This window comes from Apus apus, chromosome 5 (assembly GCF_020740795.1).
Source record: "Apus apus isolate bApuApu2 chromosome 5, bApuApu2.pri.cur, whole genome shotgun sequence".
In the NCBI taxonomy this organism is placed as follows: Eukaryota; Metazoa; Chordata; class Aves; order Apodiformes; family Apodidae; genus Apus; species Apus apus.
This window is the reverse complement of record NC_067286.1, coordinates 28,271,234-28,292,410: the sequence shown is the minus strand read 5'-3', so window position 1 is coordinate 28,292,410 and position 21,177 is coordinate 28,271,234. Positions and strand designations below refer to the sequence as shown.

The following is a 21,177-nucleotide window of genomic DNA, read 5'->3' as shown; positions in this document are numbered from 1 at the left end:
TAAGGATTTAAATTGCTGATTTGAATTGCATTTCATATGTATATTCTAGGAAAAAAATTCTTTCATGTTTGGAGTTCTGTAAATCAGAGTTTTCACTGAGGCTTAAAACCAACAACTTTGCTCAATTACAGATTTTAAAAAGAGTCTACTGTAGGGTAATTCAAGCTATCAAAAGAGTTTAAGAATCACAAGCAAGGATAAAAACATCTCAGACTCTTTTTTTGGGGGGGACACTCTGCTCACATTATTTTTTATTTCTTCCATAAGATTTCTGCTAAGGGAAAAAAAAAAAAAAAAAGCAGCATGACCACAGAGAATTGCCAAGAGATGAAGAAATGGAAAAAGCCAGACTGATGAGCAGAAAAACAATGCTGTTTCTCTATGGTAACTATTAACTTCTGCATAATCATAAAGACCATTTTAGCAGTAACCATAGATCAATAACTCAAATAGAACTGATGAGTCAGAAATCCATTTAAATATTTACACTTTTTGCTACAAGCCATACCTAGAGTAATGTTGTAACCAAACAGAATGAATGTGCTTTCCATTTTACCCACTCTCGTTCTGGTGCCTGTCTGGAAAGGCAGGAAGACCAAAAACACAAAGCAACACAAAACAAAACCCCTTAAACGGCACAATCAGACATTGTTACCACTCCTAAGTATCTCCCACTCTGGGCAGCTGAATTAAGAAACACTGACAACAACTTTAAAAACACAGCAGCACACAGAAATCAGCTCCAAAGCTCCCTTATCACTTCATAAACCAATAATGAGCAGGTTACATAAATCTATTGGACCCAAGGAGTTGCAGACGGGAGCTGCTGCAAGACATTAACTCTCCTCGGAGAGATACATCATTTCATTCTTGAAGACAGTTCACCTCCGTAAGTGCGCTAAGAGAAGTTAAGGGTATTCCAAACCGAAGCCGTGTTTTAGCCCTTCGTGATCTCCTGGAAGCCGAGGGCAGCGATGCTCGCCGGGAGCAGCCCTGGCCCGGCAGGCTGTTGCTCACCAGTCCCCCGCCGGACCAGCCGAACCCGGCCGTCTGCTCCTTTGTGCAGCCCGGCGGGCAGCTCCACACGCCGAAAGCGAACGGCGATGCGCCGAACCGGGTGAAACGGGACGAGCTTCGCTGCTTGCGGGAGGCCTTTCCCCTGGAACTGCCCCCGCCCCGCAGCCCCATCCCGACGCCTCCCGAACTCGCGGCGCCCCAGCCCCGGCCGAGCCGAGGCGCACGGGAAGCCCGCACCCGGCCGAGCCCGGCGCCCGCCGCTCGCCCCGCGGCCGCCGGCGGGGGCGGCAGCCGATACAAAGCGCCGCGCACCGCGACAGCCGACCCGGGAGCGGCCGCGCCGGACGGACCCTCTGACGGAAACCTGGCCGGGATTCAAGGCCTAGGAGAGACCGCAGGCACAGGCGGCCCCGGGAAAGGGAGACCAGGAAGCGGCAGCGCCCCGGGGGTCGCTCCACCGGGCCGGCGGCTCCGTGCTCCCCGTAGGGCCTGCGGCCCCGCGGCCACCCCCGCGGGCTCCACCTGCGCCGGGCGCCCGCCCCGCCCCGCCGCGGGGACCGCGCCGGGGCCCTCCCCACCGCCCCCCTTCCTCCCTCTCTCCCACCCTCCCGCCGGGGCGAAGACCGGAGGGCGCCACCGCCTCCTCCCCGGCCGTCGCACGTATTTTCCCGGAGCACCACCGCCCCCGATCCTGCCGGCCCCATCGGGCTTCCCCCGCCTCCGGCGCCCCCCGCCCCCCCCCCCCCCCCCGCCGCCTTTCGCCCGGATCCCCCCCGCACCTCGCGGGGCTCGCACGCCCCAGCCACACCCGCCTGCGCCCAGGGCCCTACCCCGCACAGCGGCCCGGCCGCGCTCACCTGCCGCCCGCAGCCTCCTCCCTCCAGCGCCTGCTCCGCCGCCCGTCGCCACCGAGCAGCGCCGCCGCCGCCGCTCGCCCCCGCCCCCCGGCAGCTGCTCCCGCCCTCGCCGCCGGGCACGCCCCCCCCGGCGGCCCATTGGCCGCCCGCCCCGCCGCCCGGGCTCGGCATTGCTGCGCGGAGCTGCCCGTCACGGCCCCGCCCCGCCCCTCTCCACCCACGGGCCCCGGGTGTTTTATTCACGCCGGGGGGTTGGCGCCCCCGCTCTCCTGCTGCCGCTGCTGATTGGCGGGGCGGGCCGGAGCGGAGCGCCAGGATAGGCTGCCGGAGGTGCCAGCTGCGGCGCTGGGCCCGCCCTCCCACCCGGGCGCAGGCTGCGCGGGCGCGGCGCGGGGCGGTGCGGTGCGGGGCTGGGCTGGGCTGGGATGTGCGGTGCAGTGCGGTAGGATGGGTGGCCCCGCGGCCGCTCCTGCCGGAGCGGTAGCGAGGCGGCTTCTGGGCAGGCGGGGCCGCGGGGCAGAGCCACCCTGCGCTGCGGTTGCCGACGTCCGGGGCGGCGGAGTGCGGGAAGCTGGAGGGCCGGGCTACTCGAGCACGCAAGCGAGCCCCGCCTGCCGTGCGGGAGAGCTCGGGGGCAGGCCCGGCCCGCAACGGGTCGCGGGCGCTGCAGCTGCGGAGACCTTTCCCCAGGCGGGGAGACCCCCCGGCAGCTTCTGGCAGGAGGGACCCCGATCTGGTCTGGCAGTGTTGGCGGCAGGAGGAGGGGGCCGAGGAGCCCCCCAGGCCCAGCCACGGCCAGTGCCACCTCGGTTCCATCCCAATAAGCTGCGGGTGGTAAATGTCGCCTTCCCCACGGGCTGCAGTGAAACGTGCTGCTAATGCCACTTCTCCAGAAACCGAGCATGTCATGTCCTCCATCAGCTGGAGGCCGGGTTTGCAGGGAAAACGCAAGCAGGCTCTTCTCTGCCATGCATTAACCTCCACGGTTGGGACTTCATGAGATCCGGAATCTCAGGTTTCCTTCCTTCAGCCCAAGGAGCACAAGCCTGCCTCCGTTTCCAAAGCACAAGCAGTACCAGGTGCTGAATTCAGCAGGGATGCTGCGCTTCAGAAGGAAGTTAACCAAGATAACCCAGGGGAATCCTCTGCATGCAGCACCCGTGTGTCTGCAAGTACTGGGCTAAACGCGTTATCCAGAACGCCTATTTCCAACAGCTGCCCCCTCTCACCAGGCTTTCAAGCAGCTACTTCATCCAAAATGCAAGCCAGAACAGTTCCCGGAGCATTCAGCTTAAAAAAAAATAACAACAAACAAAACCCTCAGGAAACTGAAATGCAAAGATTACATGAGGTTTCTCTGCATCATTATCTTCTCCCTGCATGCACCATCCCCCTTGTTCCTCTTTGTTTCTGAATCAAGCAAGGAAACAGAGCCATGAAGAACACAGGCCTAAATGTTAACTGGCAAACATCCAGAAAATAAAGCAACTGAACTCAGTGGGAATTTCAGGACATTGTGTGCAAAATTCATTTATCAAGTTCATATAGGAGGTGCTCAGGCAGAAGCATGTGCATGACACTGACTCTGAGTTTCAGACTGATGCACTAACCCCCAAATCATCCTTGTTCACAAACTAAGGTGATACCTTTTTTTCCACACACACCCCCCCCTTACTTCTTTCTGCATATCCCTCTGATTGGCAAAGAGCTGCCCTCTCTCTCACAGTTGCTTCTCAGTTACTTTCAGACTGTGACTGTTAGCCAGCAGCACAACACAGCTATATGTTGAGCCAAACAAGTTCCAAAATTACTAGACAGACACGACATTTCCACCAGTCCTTAGTTTTCTGATTTTATGAAAATGAGAGACATTCCTGACCAGGTACAGCTCTGCATATTGCATTCCCAGTAGCTTTGTTTTAAGTATTAATTTTATTCACAGTCTCTGGATTTCTGACCAAAAAAAAAATAATTATAAAAAATGGTGCCCTAAACCTCAATTTCTAAGGAACAATTCCCATATTATAAAGATGCTCTGCTTCCAAATGAAAAGTATTTGAGAGCTAGCAAGGACAAGGCTAGAACATTCTATTGTAAATAAAGTTCTAATGTATGCTTCAGCTATATATAGCTTTTACAAATATTTATTAGTTAAATTGATTTGTTGTCATTACCACTTCTCTGCTCCACTGTTTGTGTCTCTCCCTAACTTGACCTCCCACATGTAGTCATTGGTGACCGAAGGGAAAGGGGGCTGTGGTGGGAAAGGAAAGGAAGATGACCCTAGAGGTCACCTAGCTGGACAAGCTGAGCGTCTAACATAGCAAACTGCACATCTGCAGTGCTGCACTGAGGGCTCAAGTCACGTCCTGTGTAGTCGCTCTTGCCACAGAAAGTTTCCACATGAGGGGGGAAATTAGTTCTCCAGGGCCTGATACTGAAAGCAAGGCTTCAAGGTGCATTAATCCTTATGGATAATGAGGAATTGAGAGAGATTTCATAGCGTTCCCAAGAAATCCAACCCAATTTCCCCCTTTCCAGCTTTTCATTAAGAGGGAGAACACAGCTCTGTGGATAACACGCAGGATTAGTGGACTTGGCTGTTCCTGTCATGCCCATTTACTCCTGCCAGCAATGCAGGAGATTCTTCCTGGTCTCAGTGGGACAGCAGGATAGATCCCCTAAGGACCTGAGAGTTTATTACACATGGACTCATGATAATGCAAACTTCACATCCTCCCTGCAGATACCCAGAGGCTTAACTTCATTCTCCCCTATTGGCTATCCAAAACAATGTCAGTGATTAAATCTCCCATCTCTAATCACACCGTAATATTATCCTTTCTAGGAACAAGCCATACCCATATAAATACTATAACATAAGCATTTTTATGCTGCTATAACTGTGCTCACATGAGAGAAATTCCATCTTTTTGACAGGGAGTGGGAGCTTGTGTGTGTGGATGAGCACTCAAAATGTTCAAAACTACTTGCAGAAGGTGCCATATTGTCTGGTAGCCATACAAATCTACCACAGGAAGCAAAGTACACAAGTACTATGTGGGCTTGCTCCTCTCATGCTCTGAGCAGACCTGAACAATTTGGTTTTTAACCCAAGACATCCTGTTTGCACAATATTTCCATCTTCCTAGTGCTGCGTCAGAGGTGAGTGAGCAATTTCAGACTGCTTCAGAAAAATCTCAGTATAGGCAGCTTTCACAGGAAGTAAGAGGTAAAGTCTTTTGCAAGGCTTCTGAAAACGGGAAGCAAATGTTGAATGCTATATGTTCATTTTGAAATAGTGGGCATAAATATTTTCAATAAGTAAAGCTATGCAGTTGCAATCATTAATACAGAAAGAATGTAAATAGCAAGAATGCCTTAAAATTTTTCTTCCATGGAAAAGCATCACCCAAACAGCTTGTCAATAGCCATGGTCTATGCATATTGAAAGAATGTTCTCTAGGACAAGATATGGGATGCATAGAGGAACAGCTTGACTATACCTTCTGTCTCGATTGTCTAGATGGGATTAATCCTATGGGACAAATATTTAATTCAAGTTCTCTTTGCTTTCATTTTAGGATGGGGATTTTCCCCTCATGGCCATTTACTTCTGCTGAAAAGCAATGAAACTGGAGTCTTGGAGTCTGCAGATCTGTGTTTAGTCACTGCCTAGAGTCACTGCAGATGGTATCTGCTCAATGCTATCAAATGCTAGATGGCATCTATTAAGAGCACAAAAACCCTCATAAAATTATTTCAAAATGCTTACCAACTATATATGTCCTGTCAAGGGGATAAGTTCAGCTGAAGGTCCTACTCAACCACATTATGTAAATTCAGCTTTAACTTAAAACTATGTATTTTGATATCACATGGAACAAGAGGAAATGCCTGTGCTTCCAAATCCCCCTCAAAAAAAATGTTAATAAATTCATAGGCAGGACTGGCCCTTGTAATTATTTTTTTCTAAATTTGTTTTAATTGGACTGTTCCATGGCAGGGCAGGCTTCTTTTTTCAGTGGGGCTCTGTGTACAAGATAACCAGGATTAAAGACCACAACCAGTCACTGAATAAGAAAATCCTAGAGAAGAGAGAAACAGCTGGAATGAGGCCAAAATCTCTGCCAAGAGATGCTTCAGTGAGTGAGTGCATTCACTCTGATGAGGGGGACCAGAGGACAGCTCTTGAGAAACAGTTCCTGAATTAGCTTTTAGTCTTGTTATCTGGCAGTGAACTTTTACAGCTTTCACAATGAGGAGCAGGCTTCACAATCCAGCCCAGTGTCCTTCCACCGATGACATAGTGGATGTCACTAGGCTGTACAAGAAAGATTGTCAGGGCTCTAGCTAAGGAAACCTGTTAGTGAAGGCTTGAAATGTTCTTTTTCCTTACTGGGTATTGCTTTTGGCATTAGAACAAAACTGACAGTGCTAAAGCAAGGTTGCCAGCAAAGTAATAATGAGAAGAAGGATTAAACTGAGTTTAACTTTCTAAAAGTGACTCATTTACATTAATGGTTTGCTGGAACATAGAGAAAGTACTGTGCAGTTTGCATGATGGTGAAAAACTGACTATCCAATATGCACAGAATTGCAAAGGATTTTCCCCTTCCCACTCATTATTGAAGATTGCTTAGAGCTTTGAAGGATCAGGCCTTAACTGAACTGCTCTTCATCTGGAATACTACATCCAGTTCTGGGCTCCCCAGTTCAGAAGATACAGGGAACTAACAGAGAGAGCCCAGCAGAGGGCAACAAAGATGACTGGGGGGTTGGAGCATCTCTCTTACGAGGAAAGGCTCAGAGAGCTGGGACTCTTTAGCCTGGAGAAAAGAAGGCTGAGGGGAGACCTTATTAATGCCTGTAAGTATCTAAAGGGTGGGTGCAAGGAGGACAGAGCCAGACTCTTTTCAGTAGTTCCCTGTGACTGGATGAGGGGCAATGGGCACAAGCTGGAACATAGGGAGTTCCATTTAAATATGAGGAAAAACTTCTTTATGGTGAGGGTGTTGGAGCACCGGAACAGGCTGCCCAGGGAGGGTGTGGAGTCCCCTCCTCTGGAGATGAATATTCAAGACCTGCCTGGATGCAGTCCTGAGTAATATGCTCTAGAGGATCCTGTTTCAGTAGGGCAGTTGGACAAGATGATTTCTAGAGGTCCCTTCCAACTCTTGACAATTCCATTATTCTATGATTCTGAGCTCTTTAAACTCAAGATTTCTTTTATTTAAACAGGGAATGGCATAAGGTTAGAATATCAAATGAACCCTACATCTCCTTGAGGTGCCACTTACTTATTTCTTCTGAAGTCACTCGTGGCTCTTTAATAAGTTGTACTCAACACATTTTTATGTCCTCTTAAATAAAATGTGTTTTGGCTCTTGGCAATGCAGATTCTATGATCATAAAATCTGAGTAACTTTGTGCTGAATTCTAATTAAGAAATTTAATTGAGCCTCCAGTTGCCACTCTATGTAAGCAGCAGCTGGGGATCACCTAATCATTCAGAGATCTGTGCTACTTTCATTTATTTAAAGAGCTGTACTTGATGCTTTTCTTTCTTTACAATAAATTCCCTTGAAATATTGGACAATGAATGAAAACAGCAGGTAGACCTCGTGGCTATTCCTAGACAACCATCTGAGTACTCTGTAAGTGATACTGAAGCTGTCTCTTTTTGCCTTAGGTTAAAATCATGTCTTGTGTCGCATAGAAAAATAGCAACATCTTTAAACTTGAAAGCATTTACTGTTAGGCTAAATTGTCAAAAGAAACATCTTGTTGTCATAGAGATTTCACCACCATTCTTTTACACCATGCCCTTCATTCTAAGACATTGTTATACATTAAAAAAAAAAAAAAAAATCCAATGTCAATCATCTCTCTCTAGACGGTAGAAACTGTCATCTGTATGAAGATGAGAGTGACTTACCACACCGGTAAACATCCAGAATAGCTTTGCTGCAGTCACTACAGATACTCTGGTGTAACTCGGGTCAGGCTCTGTGCACAGTGATCAGCTTCTGAGAAAAATCAATATCAGTTGCATCTGAGTAAATTAAACAGTAACACAAATAACAACCCAGATGCCCAGATTTTTCAAAGGTCTTTCCCCCCAAGCCTATCTAGCCATGCTTACATATAATTAAAGCATACGATAGCCTAACTTCTACCATATTTCAAAGCATCTGCATCTCGGTTTTGCTAAGGGCCCAGTTCTGTTGAAACGGTTTCAGCTGATAAGATTATTCTGGTAAGCAGGGCTTAACCTCGGGAAAACAAAGAATGGATTGAAACAGTTCACCCTTCCCTTCTCTTCCAGTCAACACATGCACGCACGGGCTGCTGCCTCTTCCCTCTGGTTTTAAACCCCATCCATGCCAGTCCCCCGGCCAGGAAGAGCCGGTGTCCCCTTCCACGCGTGTTTCCCACCGCTGATCGGCCTCTGCCACCTGCTGGCAAAGCCGGAAACGTTCAAGAAGGTTAAACCGGAGGCAAAAGCGCTGCCTGCGCACGCCTAAAACCCGCTCTTCGGCTAACACCGTGGTAGTTACGCACAGGACAACTTTGTGCTCTGGCTTCTCCCACAGCTTCGGCTGCAAAGGCTGTGCTGGCAGAACTCTGTGAGCAAAGCACCTCCAAAACTAAAAGAGCTGTTATTGCCTATGTACAAAATGGGTCTTGGCCATGTGCTGCACACTGATGGGATGTGAGGCTGATTCGTGTTGGTTTTAAGACAACTTTAAAAAATGTAAACCTTTAAGATGTCTGCACCTGTTTTAGAACCAAGACTTGGCAGCTGAACTCATCCTCATTAGGCCTAACTAACGATTTCTGTTCCTGAATTCTGGCAAATTTGAAATGTAGATGAGGGTCGAAACCCTGGCGAAGGTAAAGAGGTGAACATTTGCTTCTCAGCTGTGTGTCCCAGGCCCAGTGTGCTAAGCAGCCCACACAACTGACCTGCAGATGCTTGGTAAATGTCAGCTGCTTGTTTAGCACATTGTGTGAAGCTCGTATGCATACCTGTGAGAGGCTAATAACCCCCTTCTGAACCAGAGGGTGCCTGGGCTCACTTGGGTAATTGCTCCAGTTAAATGCTTTACTCACAGCAGCCCCTGGAGATGAAATTCTCATGCAAAATCCACTCATTATCGGTGCCCATCAAAGGTACTGCATAGTAAATTTCTTGTATCGAAGCTTGTTCTTGATCAGAAAAGCCTCAACAGAGTCTCACAGCACAAACCCCTACAGCATTTCACATTTGCCAGGAGCTGAGTCTATGAAGTAGGTCTTACCTCATCTCCCCTCGTTAGGATGCAAAGTAATTGCACGCTGTCCAAAAGCATCTCCCTGTGGCACACCTGCAGGGAAAACAATCGCTCCTGCAGGTGCTTGGAGCACAGGTAACAGCGTGAAGCTTCCAGCCAGGCAGCGGCTGCACCTACACGAGCTCCTGGTGGAGTCACCTCGCCTTTCCTTTGGCGGGGGCGGGGGGGATAAGCCTGACCTATTTTAACCGGACACGATGATACAACATCAGACGCGCGGGTCTCCCCCGCGGGCTCCATCCCGCCGGGGGCCCCGCGCCCGGGACGCTCCGGCTGCAGCGGCCCCGCCGGAAGCGGGGCGGGGCGGGGCGGGGCGGCGGCCATGGCGGCGGGCGGCGCGGAGCGGCAGCAGCAGCAGCAGCAGCAGCAGCAGCGGCGGCTGGGCCGTCTCTCGGCCCTCTCGGTGTACCGCCGGGCGGCGGGGCTCGGGCGCCTGGAGCGGCGGCGCCGCGGGACGCCGCTGCCCGCGGGAGGAAAGCGGGCCAAGGCGCGGCCGAGGCGGCGCGGCCCGGGAAGCGGCGGCCCGGAGCCGGAGGCCCCGCCGCCCGGCGCCGCCGCTGCCTTCCCCGGCCGCCTGGAGCGGGCGAAGACGCAGCCGAGCCTCGGCGAGGCGGGAGGCCGGGGCCCGGAGCCCGAGGCTCCGCCGCAGCCTCCGCCGCCGCCCGGCCCGCCCGGCCGCGTGGAGCGGGCCCCGGCGCCGGCCGGCAGCCCCGAAGCGAAGCGGCAGCGCAGCCCCGCGGCCGGCCCCGGCGGCCCGCGGGCGGCAGAAGGCGGCGGCGTGGCGGGGCTGCTGGCGCGGCTGGGGCGGCTGGAGGACAGCCGGCAGCGGGCGGCGGAGCTGTTCCGGTGGCTGGTGGCGCCGGTGGCGCCCGGGGAGTTCCTGGGGCGGCACTGGGAGCGGGCCCCGCTGCTGGTGCGGCGGGGCGACCCCGGGTACTACGCGGGCCTCTTCTCCACCGCCGACTTCGACGCCGCCCTGCGAAGCGGCGGGGTGCGCTTCGGGACCCACCTGGATGTCACCAGCTACGCCGAGGGGGTGCGGGAGACGCACAACCCATCCGGCCGGGCCCTGCCCGCCGTCGTCTGGGACTTTTACCAGAACGGGTGCTCCCTGCGGCTCCTCAGCCCCCAGGCCTTCTCCCCCACCGTCTGGCACTTTCTTTCCATCCTGCAGGAGCACTTCGGCAGCATGGCAGGGGCCAACACCTACCTCACGCCACCAGGGACACAGGGCTTTGCCCCCCACTACGATGACATCGAGGCCTTTGTACTGCAGCTGGAGGGGAAAAAGCACTGGCGTGTCTACAGCCCTCGGACGGATGCAGAAGTGCTGCCCCAGTTTTCCAGCCCAAACTTCTCGCAGGCTGAGCTCGGTGAGCCCGTACTGGAGACGGTGCTGGAGGCCGGGGACCTGCTGTACTTCCCCCGCGGCTTTATCCACCAGGGTGACTGTCTTCCTGATGCACACTCGCTCCACATCACAGTGTCCTCTTACCAGAGGAACACCTGGGGGGACCTCCTGGAGAAGCTCCTTCCAGCTGCCCTGCAGATGGCCCTGGAGGAGGATGTAGAGTTCCGGCAGGGGCTTCCCATGGACTACCTGGGGTACATGGGGGTCGCCAATTCGGATGCATCTGACGCTCGCCGAACGGCCTTTATGGAGAAGGTGCAGAGCCTGATAAAGAAGCTCGTTGACTACGCGCCCATCGATGCTGCAGTTGATCAGAGAGCCAAGTCATTTCTTCACGACTGCCTTCCTCCAGTGCTTACACAGAGTGAAAAGGCACAGAGTGTGTACGGCTTCCCAGCCCGCTGGCAAGGTGGAGGTCCCCGGGATGTTGATATATTGATAACAAAAGACACAGAAGTACGTCTGCTCCGCCATGGCATCATTAGATTGTGTAACGAAGAAGCTGGTGTGATGCTGTATTACACGACAGAAAACTCAAGAGTGTATCACAAGGAGGAACCCAAGTGCCTTGAGATAGATCCCGAGCATACAGACAGTATCGAATTTCTCCTGTCTTCCTATCCAAACCACATCAGTGTGGATTCCCTTCCATGTGAAAACTTGGAGGACAAGATTTCTCTAGCCACGGTCCTGTTTGAGAAGGGCATTCTGACTACAAAGAAGCCTCTGGTGCAAGTGTAACTCTTATTTTTTTAACAAAATAAACATAAATTTGTTTAGAAAGTGTTCTGCCTTACCTTTGCCTTATACCTGCTAGGTGTGAATCAGCAGTGTGGATCACAGTATCCCATCTGGGAGCAGAAGGCTTTGGTGTGGGTAGAGAGATCAAATGTTCTGATTAAAATGGGTGTCTGCTCTGCAAGCGGTTCTGTGTAGCTGAGTGACTAGAGAGGGAAGTGCTTAATTATTTTTTTTTTCCCCTTCACCAGCCATCTTACTACACCTTAAGTAGCTTCAGGAAGCTAGTGAACTTTCTTGCAGCCTATAAATCATCTGCATATTTACACTGTACTAAAGAAGTCTGCCCTGGTGCAGGAAGTACTTTCATTGCTCACACACAAACTGGGTGATGGTCACCACTGGGTGTGCTTGTGCTGCTCTGCACGTACAGTGTGGCCTTCAGACCTGCGCTCTGGCACATGGGTCTCTTGGCCACAGGAAGAATTCAGCCAGCTCTTCCTAAAAGGAGAGCCCACAGGCAGCTCCCACTTGGTGCCATCGATGACAGTACCTGCGTGGGCCTGGCCTTACTGAATAGTGCAGCAAGATCTTCTCATGAGCTGGGTGATAGAATAACCTCCCCCACTGGTTTTCCCACAGCAGCCCCTAGCAAGGAAATTACTGGCCCTTTCAAGGCAAATAGGTCACTCTCAAATATGGAGGTTTTTCATGCTGGGTGCAAAAAGTTCCCTCCCAGGACCTGAAAAGTTGCATGAATACACCCCTGGCTGTCTGGCCAGTTCCTGTATATGCTGACGAGCTTGAGATGTACTTTTCCACAATACTGTTCTATGGTCCCAGTCAGCAGGTGAGGGATATTCTGTTTAAAGCCTCCTGAAGCCATACCCACAAGGAGCAGACTGCATTACTCCATGTTCCTCTCAGCTGCTGGCTTGTCAGGGTTTTGCAAGATGGCACCCAAGCACTCCAATTGTTTAGATTTTAAGTGTACACCATCTCCAAAATCCCATACTTGCAATAGCCTTTCCTGTCTTTTTCCCCATATTTTTTTCCTAAATCTTGAAAATCAGGCTGTGTAAAATTGCACACCACAGGAGTGTGCTGAGATGCCCCTGGGGTCCCTTTATTTTCATAGAATCAAAGGGGTTGGAAGGGACCTCGAAAGATCATCTAGTCCAACCCCCCCTGCCAGAGCAGGGTCACCTAGAGTACATCACACAGGAACGCATCCAGACGGGTCTTAAATGTCTCCAGTGAAGAAGACTCCACAACCTCTCTGGGCAGCCTGTTCCAGTGCTCTGTCACTCACAGTAAAAAAATTTTTTCTGATATTCACCTTAAACCTCCTATGCTCCAATTTGTATCCATTACTCCTTGTCCTATCACTGGTCATCACTGAAAAAAGCTTAGCTCCATCTTCTTGACACTCACCCTTTACGTATTTGTAAACGGTGAGTTTATTTTGTCAGTCAATAGTGGCTGGACCAAAATGCTGTCACCACACTTGTCCTCTGATCCCTCTGTCTACCTGTCCTTGCCAGAGGATCAGTGGTCCTGGTCTCACCTATCATCCCTCTGGCGAATTCGTCATGCCTCAGTGGTGTCCTTCCTGGGCTGCTCCACGTACCTCCCTTGCACCACAGGGACCCACACCGTGGCTGCCTGTGCCCTGAGCATTTGCAGCACAGGTGGCTACACCTTGGACACCTGCACCATGGGCAGCTGCATGGCAGGCACCTGCACTGTAGCTCACTGCTTTGGGGGCTGTGGTGCAGAGTTGCACCAATAGCTCATGCAGGTCTTTTTGCACTGGCTGTAAGCACCCCCTTGTCCATTTCAAGTATGTTAATAATAACCAAAGATGGCACTAATTCTCTTTAGCATTTCCTTTTCCTGGCCCTTCTTTTCTAAGGAAGCATAATACTTCAGCTGGGGTAGGGCATTCTAGTAATTCCTCCTCGGTTTCTATATCCACTGGGAAAACCACCTGACATGAACTCCTTGCAAATATCCCTTAAGGATTTGTGTGGGGCCAGACAGCCAGTTTCTCTTTTATACTTTATTCTGTCTCCAGAAAGGTGTTTCTCACAGAGACCTGCCGACTATGCCAGATGTTTTGCACTAGGAGGTGCTGGTCCATTATGATCCCAGCAACAAAGGCACTCTCATTCTGTAAGATATCATTAAAAATGCTATTGATTAGAGCTAACACTCTTAAGAGAAGAGAAGCATAGATGATCTTACGTCTCTTTAGATGCTGGGAAACCCGAGCAGTGCAGACATGGTCCATAGCAGACATTCACACTTCGTGGTCTTTCAAGATTTTAGTAAGATTTTTATTAAGGAAACAGCTCTGTTTTTCAGGTCTAGTCAAACAGGAACAGAGTTGGCATGAGAATGTCTTGCTGCACTGTTCTATAAAGGCAAGGCCATGCAGGTGGTGTAATTGCAGTTACTGGGTGGGAGCTGCCTGCCTGCTCCCCTGTAAGGAAAGAGCTGGCTGAGTTCTTCCTTCTTCACAGGGTTTCTGCGTAGCACAGCACCCACCTGAAGGTCTCGCTGTACGTGCAGCACCACACAGCACAGGCCTGGGCGTGCTCAGGTTAGCTCTGCTGTGGGTCACTAACTGACTGATGTACAGTGGTCTTCTCTTAACGATCACTACACTGACTTCCACTGAGGAAAATGGTGAGATGCCTAAACGTGCTGGAGGATTTCAGACCTTGTGACAAACTGATCACAGTTTGGGAATAAGGAATCAATTTATCTGTTTCATGCTTTGTTCCCTATGTAAAAATAGGGGTGCATCTTCCATGCGTGTTTGAATTAATAACAATAATAATGGAATACAGAACACATAACAATGCTACAAATACACTTGAAATAGCAATACTTCATCCTTCTCTAATGTCCTCCAGCTGTGAAAATCTACATATTTCTTAAGTATCCATGCTGTTCAATTTGCGACCCAAAGCAAGGTAGAAAACTATAATAACTTTAATTTTACAGACAATAGCTAGCAAGGAAAACTCTGTGCAGCTCAGCCAAATGCACATGGCATCTTTTGAAAAATTTAGAAAATAAAGTCATTTGCATAAAGTTAACAACACAGACACTGCTTCGTGGCCCCTAGCTTTCTAGTATGTGTGCAATCATGTTTGAAGAGATGGGTCAGAAGTTCACCCAGTTCCCTTGATTTCTGAGGTATCTTAAATCAGAGTGTTCATTTGGAGCATGTACATGCTATGTGTTTTATAATATAGGAACCAAAGGTACCCTTCTTAAGTACTGATAGTTTTACAGTGCAATGGTGCTGTTTAAGAGAAGACGGGCAATTGCTTGATTTCATAATGTTTCATGGCAGTTGGAATTTCCCATACCCACACCCAGATCAGCAGCCTCCACGAAGAGGCTTCTCCCATCAAACTTCTGAATTTTGGTGTCCAGCCCATGCTGCTCCACTGCTGCAGATGCACAAGCTGCAATAGCCTTGAGCCTACTGGTAATGAGTATGCTTGTGTGAGCCCTCGTTAAACCTTTTGATGCCACACCTTATAACTGGGGATCTGGCACTGGAGAGGAAAACATGTCCAAACAACTAGCATTGTGATCTTCCCTATGCTTCCCACACATGGCACATTGTTCCTAAGAGCCTGCTCTGTGTTTGCACTTGCCATTTGGAACTGGTACCCATTGCAGCTGGCCTGACAGGGTGGGCAGATACAGCCTGTGCAGCTGTGGGACACCAGGGCCTGAGCAGAGCTGCTGCCTTTGGAGATGCTCTCACGGTGCCAGGGAACTGGCTGTGCTGAGCCCACCCTGCCACAGGCACTAACAGGGCTGCAGCAAGGGCTTCAGTTAGCCTTGATGTCTCCCAGCACAGAAAGTGCCCCTCAGCTGCAATCTCCCTGCCTGTGTGTGGGAGGGTATGGGACTCCCCACTGTGGAGCACTAAGACACACCAAGTAGCCAGAGCCTATCTGCTCCATCAGGCAATGGGGCAGATGTGAGGGACTGTTGCCCTAGCTGCACCTGGCACAAGCCCTCTGTCAGCTCCAGTCTGATGGACCTGTGGAAGTTGCTTCTCCTCCAGAGGCTGCACCATGGCTAAGGGAGGGGAATGTTCTGTATGCTGTAAGGCAAGGCTTAATAGGGGCTGTATCCCTGGCATATATCCAAGAGTTGCCTGTTCCTCCAAAAGCACTTGTGCCTGAAGTGCTGGAGTGAAGTCATGCAGGACCATAATGACAAGGATGTGTATGGAGGTGACTGAGAGACTGTGGGTCCCTCTCTTTCCCTTTGAGGCCAGGAGAAGTTTAGATAATGGTCTGGATAGATGAGTAACTATTAGAACCTGAGGTTAGTTCTGGTGAGTCCCAACTTGGTAATGGCCCATCTGTATTTGCTATGCTGTGAGTGCACTGATGACCACTTTCTCTGGGTTAGTGTAGTACAAACAGTAAAGGAATCTGACAACATAAAATAAAACTTTGTAGAGGTAGTAGGAAAGACAAGCAACTATGTGCCCATATGACAGCTCACCCAATCACTTATAGCAAACACAGGGCCGTAAGCAATGCCACGGCTCCAGAGGACTGCCAGGGACATTTGGTGTCTGGGTTGTCTGGCAGCAAGAGCTAATTGTGCAAATGCCTTTTGAATGTGGGTAGGAGTTGTGCCACACCTTGGCTCCAGCAATGGCAGTCTGATTTGAGAGAATAATTCCTTACTTTAATAATGTAGGCAGCATCCTGCCTACGCTGCCAGTGTTGGTCAGGGTGCAGGGTGTCAGGAGGCACCTGGGACATGGGAAGTGAGGCATGCCTGGAGCTAGTGCAGCAGAAACCCTGGTGTCTGCCGTCACCCCTATGTACTCTGTGCAATCTCAGCATACCTGAATGTCCCCACCAGTTATCTTAATCTACTGTCCAGCCAAGAAGCTGTGCTTGCCTTGTGTGGTGTTCAGTTCAGCATTATTTGACTGACTGAGTCTTGAACATAGCCTTTGAAGTCCTGGGGAGACCTTTCTTCTTCACAATAACTTCCTCTTCATCTCTTGGCAGGCATATCATTTCTGTAAAGGCAAGCATTTTGTTAATCAAACCAGAAAAAAGTTTGCAACCTCCAAGCAAGTACGAGACATGTTCTGCTTCCCTTTTCACCCTTCACCCAGAGCAAAGTGTCTATTTTGAACCAGCTGGCCATCTAAGATGGGGGACAAGGCAGCATAAGGCTCATTCAGAGGACTAGGATGATGCTTGGCAAGAGATCTAGGCTTTATTCTACCCCACCAACAAGCACACCTAGGTCTGAAGGACCTGAGTTGACTTTTTAGTTTATTGCATTAATATTGTTCACACCTGCACCAGTATAACCCAAATAACATGGCTTGATAAACCTACAGATGTGAGTAGAGCTGAGTTTGATTTTCTGTAATTTCTCTGATCTTTTTTGATGAGGCATTGAGAAAAGGGAAAGCATTTGAATTTATCTTAATTGAACAGATTATGTCCAATATGTCCATTTATCTCCCTGGTGGCCTGTGAACTTTAAAAAAAAATCTGTACTTTCCATGTAACTATGTTCTCTCCTTGTGTATAGCATCTTCAGCCTGTACTTTAAAGCAACCTCCATCACATGCACCTTTTGGTGCAGAGATTTCAGCACACTTAATGTCTCATCACAAATGGAAACATCTCTGATTACTGAACTGCAGAAGCTGTACAATATGGGGTGTTAGAAAAAACAATGGTGCTGGTGTCTCTAGGTAAGAGCTCTCAGGCTGCTGTGAGACATCATTCTGGAAAAGCTGTGTCTTCCGTGCTTTGGATTCACCTCTCCTCTGGAAGGATGTCTCTGGCTGGTAACTTCCACTTCTGGTCCCAGTACGATGTGGTCATTCGATATGCTGCTCTGCAGTCTTCTCTCAAGGGATGTACACATGCTGCTTTGTGTTTGGATTGCAAAATTTACATAAGAGATCAGACCTGATAAAAGAGAATTAGTAGAAAATGAAACTCCCAGGCCCTTCCCTACCCAGGGTATTTTGTAATCCATGCTCTCAACCAGCCCAGCCAAAGCCCATGGGTCCACCCTCGAGTGGGTATGGTGCTCTGGGCATGAGTGAGAGAGCAGATGGCAGAGCAGAAGGGAAGGAGTGACACAAGCCTTGGGACAGCCATGGCCCTGCCAGCTGCCATCATCTGGTGAGAGGTGCAAGACTGCAAAGTCCCAGGAGATGCCAGGAGATTGGCACCAGGCTCGTGGGCAAGTCTCTCCCCTGAGATGCTCCCAGGCCACAGTCCCATGCATTCACACCAGTTCAGGACAGTGCCAGCCACTCTTGGGATGCCCCTGATAAGCAAGGTGGGCTCTGCAGAACTGAGCTTCTGCAGAACACCTCCCCCCAGGGAGAGGCCCAAGCCCCAGTCACACTCCCTCACTGGGCCTCTGGAGCAGGGGGGCCTGAAGGAGCTGGAGAAGAGAGGAGGGGACAGGGGTTCTGTGCCAGACCCTGCCTTGCTGCCCCATGTCTGTTCCAATGTGCAGAGATGACCTCATGTGGACCTGTCTGCAGTCCCCCTGACCATGAACAAATGGGAGCTTCCATGTCCTCCAGCACAGCACTGGCTCAATGATGGTGATGCCCTGCTGTGTGGGTGATCATATTCCCTGGGTGACATCTCTGGGCTGTCCAGGGGAATCAGTCCATCCCAAAGTGCTCCCAGACTGTGGAGACTGAGTGTTTGTTGGGAGTGGAATAATTTTCTTTGGACCACACAAGATGAAAATGCTATGTGAGGGGGATGGACTACACACATAAATCCTAGATAGGAAAGCACATGAAACTTTCAAAGAGAGAAGAAAAGAATAGTCTTCATGGGCAAGGAATATCTGAAAGTCTGCCTGATGCCTCTGACTACCTGGTATTACAAAATAAGACCATGCTGACGGTTCTCTCACAGGCTTCCAAGCAGTGCAGAAACAGAAACATAGCTATAGGGAGCACATCCACCTTTTTTTTTTTTTCCTGAGAAGAGCTATGCACAGTGGCAGGAGAGCTGTGAGAGAGCAGGGCTCTGTCTGCTTCTTAATAAGCTCCTTGGGAGACTGGTACAGCATCTTTTTTAAGCATACAAGGACCATTGGCTTCACAACAGCCACATGAGGCTCCCTCCACATGGAGGAAGGGAAGAGGAGCTGACAGTCCTGCCCTGGCAGGAGTGGGGGAAAGGAGGCATCTTTCCATGACTGGCTGCCCAGGGACAAGAGCCAGGACATCCAATACAATGATGATGCAGCTGATAGGCTCACAGGAGTAGCTGCAGATTACTCCAGCTCTCTTTGCCAAGCATGGCATCTTATATACGTGGTATCTGTCTTTCTGCCACTCAGCATCTTGCCAGTTAATTTGCATTGGTCATGTCCTTTCCTCAAAATACTTATTTTCTGCAGTTCATTTTCTGTACCTGCTTTGATCCATTCCAAACCAGGGAAACATTGGAAGGAGTCATTTCAGTCAATATGAGGATCTGCCCCGGCAGCCAACTGAACTCCACCTGGAATACTTTGAAGAGGCAGTGAACTATATGCTGCAGCAGCCACAGGTAGGAGCACCTTCCATGTCTCCCTGAGATCCCCTGGGAGTGCTTCTTCTCCAAAGTGCCTGTCACTTTGCCTGAGTTACCTCTGCAGGAAGCTGCTGAAATGCTCACCTGGCTCCATTTGCCAGGAGTTTGGGTGTCTGAGTTCTAGGAAAGAGGAAGAGTCAAACAGATATGCACTGGAAGGGCAATGGAGAGAATCACAAAGCAATCTAACAAGAGACAGCTGAGGCATAATGAGATGGGGAGGTTGTGGAGGAGAGAGCCTTCATGAATTGCCACCAAAGTTCATTATCCTCCTCCCATCTCAAAAGTGAAAAGTAAAGAGCATCTGCAAGTGTCTAAGACTAAGAACTCTTAGCTGTGTCCTACAAACTGCCCTCAATTTGGTGAAATCATGTTGCCCCTCTCTTGGTTGATATCAGTGCACCAGGGAGCATTATCAAAAGCAGCAGTGAAGGGGGAGAGAAGAGGGGTGGGGAGGAGAAGTGATTAGCACGTCCAGAAGGAAAACTGATCACTGCCATCACTTCCTTCACAGCCTTTTGCACTCTCAGCATTATACAGCGTCCCTCTCCAGGAACTAGCTGTTGTGTTCTTCAGCCCAGTACTGATGAGGTTTTCCTCCTGTCTACCAGGTAAAGGGACCAGGCATTGGACTGCTCGGTTACTCCAAAGGAGCTGATCTGTCTCTCGCCATGGCCGCCTTCCTGAAGAACATCACCGCCGTTGCTTCTCTCAATGGCCCTGTGGCCATCACAGCTGTTCCTCTCTGTTACAAGGACAAAACCATCCCTCCCTTGCCCTTCGATGAGCGACACATCAAGTTCTCACATTCCCATATTCTTGATTCTTCTGAAGGTTCTATCGACCCCTTTCAAGCCCCTGGCAACCAAAGCCTGATCCCACTGGAGAAAGCTGAGGCACAGTTACTATTCATTGTTGGACAAGATGATCATGTCATTAATTCCCAGTACTATGCTATGGCAGCCTGCAAGCTTTTGCAGGCTCAAGGGAAGGAAAATTTTCAGATTCTCTCCTACCCTGGAACAGGGCACTGCATTGACCCTCCCTTTTTCCCTTTGTACCCCATAGGAAAGCATCCCATTTTTCACAAGTGGGCAGTCCTGGGTGGGGAGCTCAGGGCTCATTCTAAAGCTCAGGTTCATGCTTGGCCACAAATCCAGGCTTTTTTCAACAAATACTTAAATGACAGCTAATGTGTAAGAAAGACACAGCTTCAAGTGACCTAACCTGACAGACATTTTCATACTTACCAGGTCAAACCCTGTTCACAGTTGTACCAGTACAGCTGCAGTATCTTCTGTGACTTTGCACATGCATGACTCAGAAAAGAACTGGATTTGCCTTTTCTGTTCTTCCCTGAACTTTGTTGCTCGTGTCAAGAAAATGAAAGGCAAATAGATTTGCATTAGCCCTTGATAAAACAGACCATGTACAAAGTGCCCAGTTACATTTCTCGGTTGCTTTCTGTTCTTCTAATACTTTGCATACAACTGTGCTCTCTACATGCGTACGTTATCCTCAGCTTAAATATGAAAGTATCATCTCTCCAATGCTAATGAATGTCTCACCAGAAACAGAAATGTCTCTGATCTCCGTGCTGCTGGAAACCCCAAGAGGCTGGGGTTTCCCTGGGTAACCCTCAGGAAGGGTTGTTTGCTCTCTGTGTCTTTTTTTCATCTTCCCTGCAGAAGGAAGTGCTTTGGCTCATGGATACTTCTCACCCCAAGATGTCACGCTGTGCTGGTTTTGGCTAGGATGCAGTTCATTTTCTTCATAGTAGCTACTCTGGGGCTGTGTTTTGGGTTTGTGCTGGAAACATTGTTCATAACACAGGGATGTTTTAATTATTGCTGAGCAGCGCTTACCCAGTGTCAAGGCCTTTTCTGCTTCTCACCCCACCCCACGAGTGAGCAGGCTGGGGGTGTGCAAGAAGTTGGGATGGGACACAACTTCTAGAGAACAGATCTAGAACTGGTCTGGAGAAAAAGTCTTATGAGGAGCAGCTGAGGGAGCTGGGGTTGTTTAGCTGGAGAAGAGGAGGCTGAGAGCATAGCTTATCACTCTCCACAACTGTCTGAAAGGAGGTTGCAGCAAGGTGGGTGTTGGTCTCTTCTCCCAGGTAATGAACAATGAAACAAGATGAAATGACCTCAAGTTGTTACAGGGGAGATTTAGATTGGATA

The 21,177-nt window shown here is 50.0% G+C and overlaps 3 protein-coding genes across 15 annotated transcripts in view; 2 read left to right on the top strand and 1 right to left on the bottom strand.

The window, feature by feature from the left end:
* Positions 1 to 9,242, bottom strand: part of NUMB (NUMB endocytic adaptor protein) — a 102,307-nt gene extending 93,065 nt beyond the window's left edge. For 11 of the 13 annotated variants that reach the window (XM_051620334.1, XM_051620343.1, XM_051620349.1 and 8 more), the window contains exon 1: positions 1,875 to 1,929. The gene's annotated coding sequence lies outside the window, so the exon portion shown is untranslated. Of the gene's footprint in view, positions 1 to 1,874; positions 1,960 to 7,812; positions 7,904 to 9,178 lie in introns of those variants that run through there. The other 2 variants (XM_051620337.1, XM_051620335.1) reach the window with 2 other exon arrangements.
* RIOX1 (ribosomal oxygenase 1) lies at positions 7,798 to 11,405 on the top strand. The gene is made up of 2 exons (XM_051622019.1): positions 7,798 to 7,819; positions 9,544 to 11,405. The coding sequence occupies exons 1-2, from the start codon at positions 7,798 to 7,800 to the stop codon at positions 11,361 to 11,363; spliced, it is 1,842 nt and encodes a 613-aa protein (XP_051477979.1). The 3' UTR covers positions 11,364 to 11,405.
* A 1,447-nt stretch (positions 11,406 to 12,852) lies between these two features.
* Positions 12,853 to 20,269, top strand: LOC127385840 (acyl-coenzyme A thioesterase 6-like). The gene is made up of 3 exons (XM_051622017.1): positions 12,853 to 13,107; positions 18,857 to 18,970; positions 19,606 to 20,269. Exons 1-3 carry the CDS (start codon positions 12,853 to 12,855, stop codon positions 20,185 to 20,187), a joined length of 951 nt encoding a protein of 316 aa, XP_051477977.1. The 3' UTR covers positions 20,188 to 20,269.
* Positions 20,270 to 21,177: the final 908 nt, after the last annotated feature.

Excerpts from the sequence above, each read along its gene's own strand:
- RIOX1 (XM_051622019.1), top strand. The coding sequence starts at position 7,798 with ATGAGAGTGACTTACCACACCG. Across the intron at positions 7,820-9,543 it reads GAGAGTGACTTACCACACCG|GCGGCGCGGAGCGGCAGCAG; the intron begins GTAAACATCCAG and ends CCATGGCGGCGG.
- LOC127385840 (XM_051622017.1), top strand. The coding sequence starts at position 12,853 with ATGCTGTCACCACACTTGTCCTCTGATCCCTCTGTCTACCTGTCCTTG. Across the intron at positions 13,108-18,856 it reads GCATGGCAGGCACCTGCACT|GGAAACATTGGAAGGAGTCA; the intron begins GTAGCTCACTGC and ends ATTCCAAACCAG. Across the intron at positions 18,971-19,605 it reads ATATGCTGCAGCAGCCACAG|GTAAAGGGACCAGGCATTGG; the intron begins GTAGGAGCACCT and ends CCTGTCTACCAG.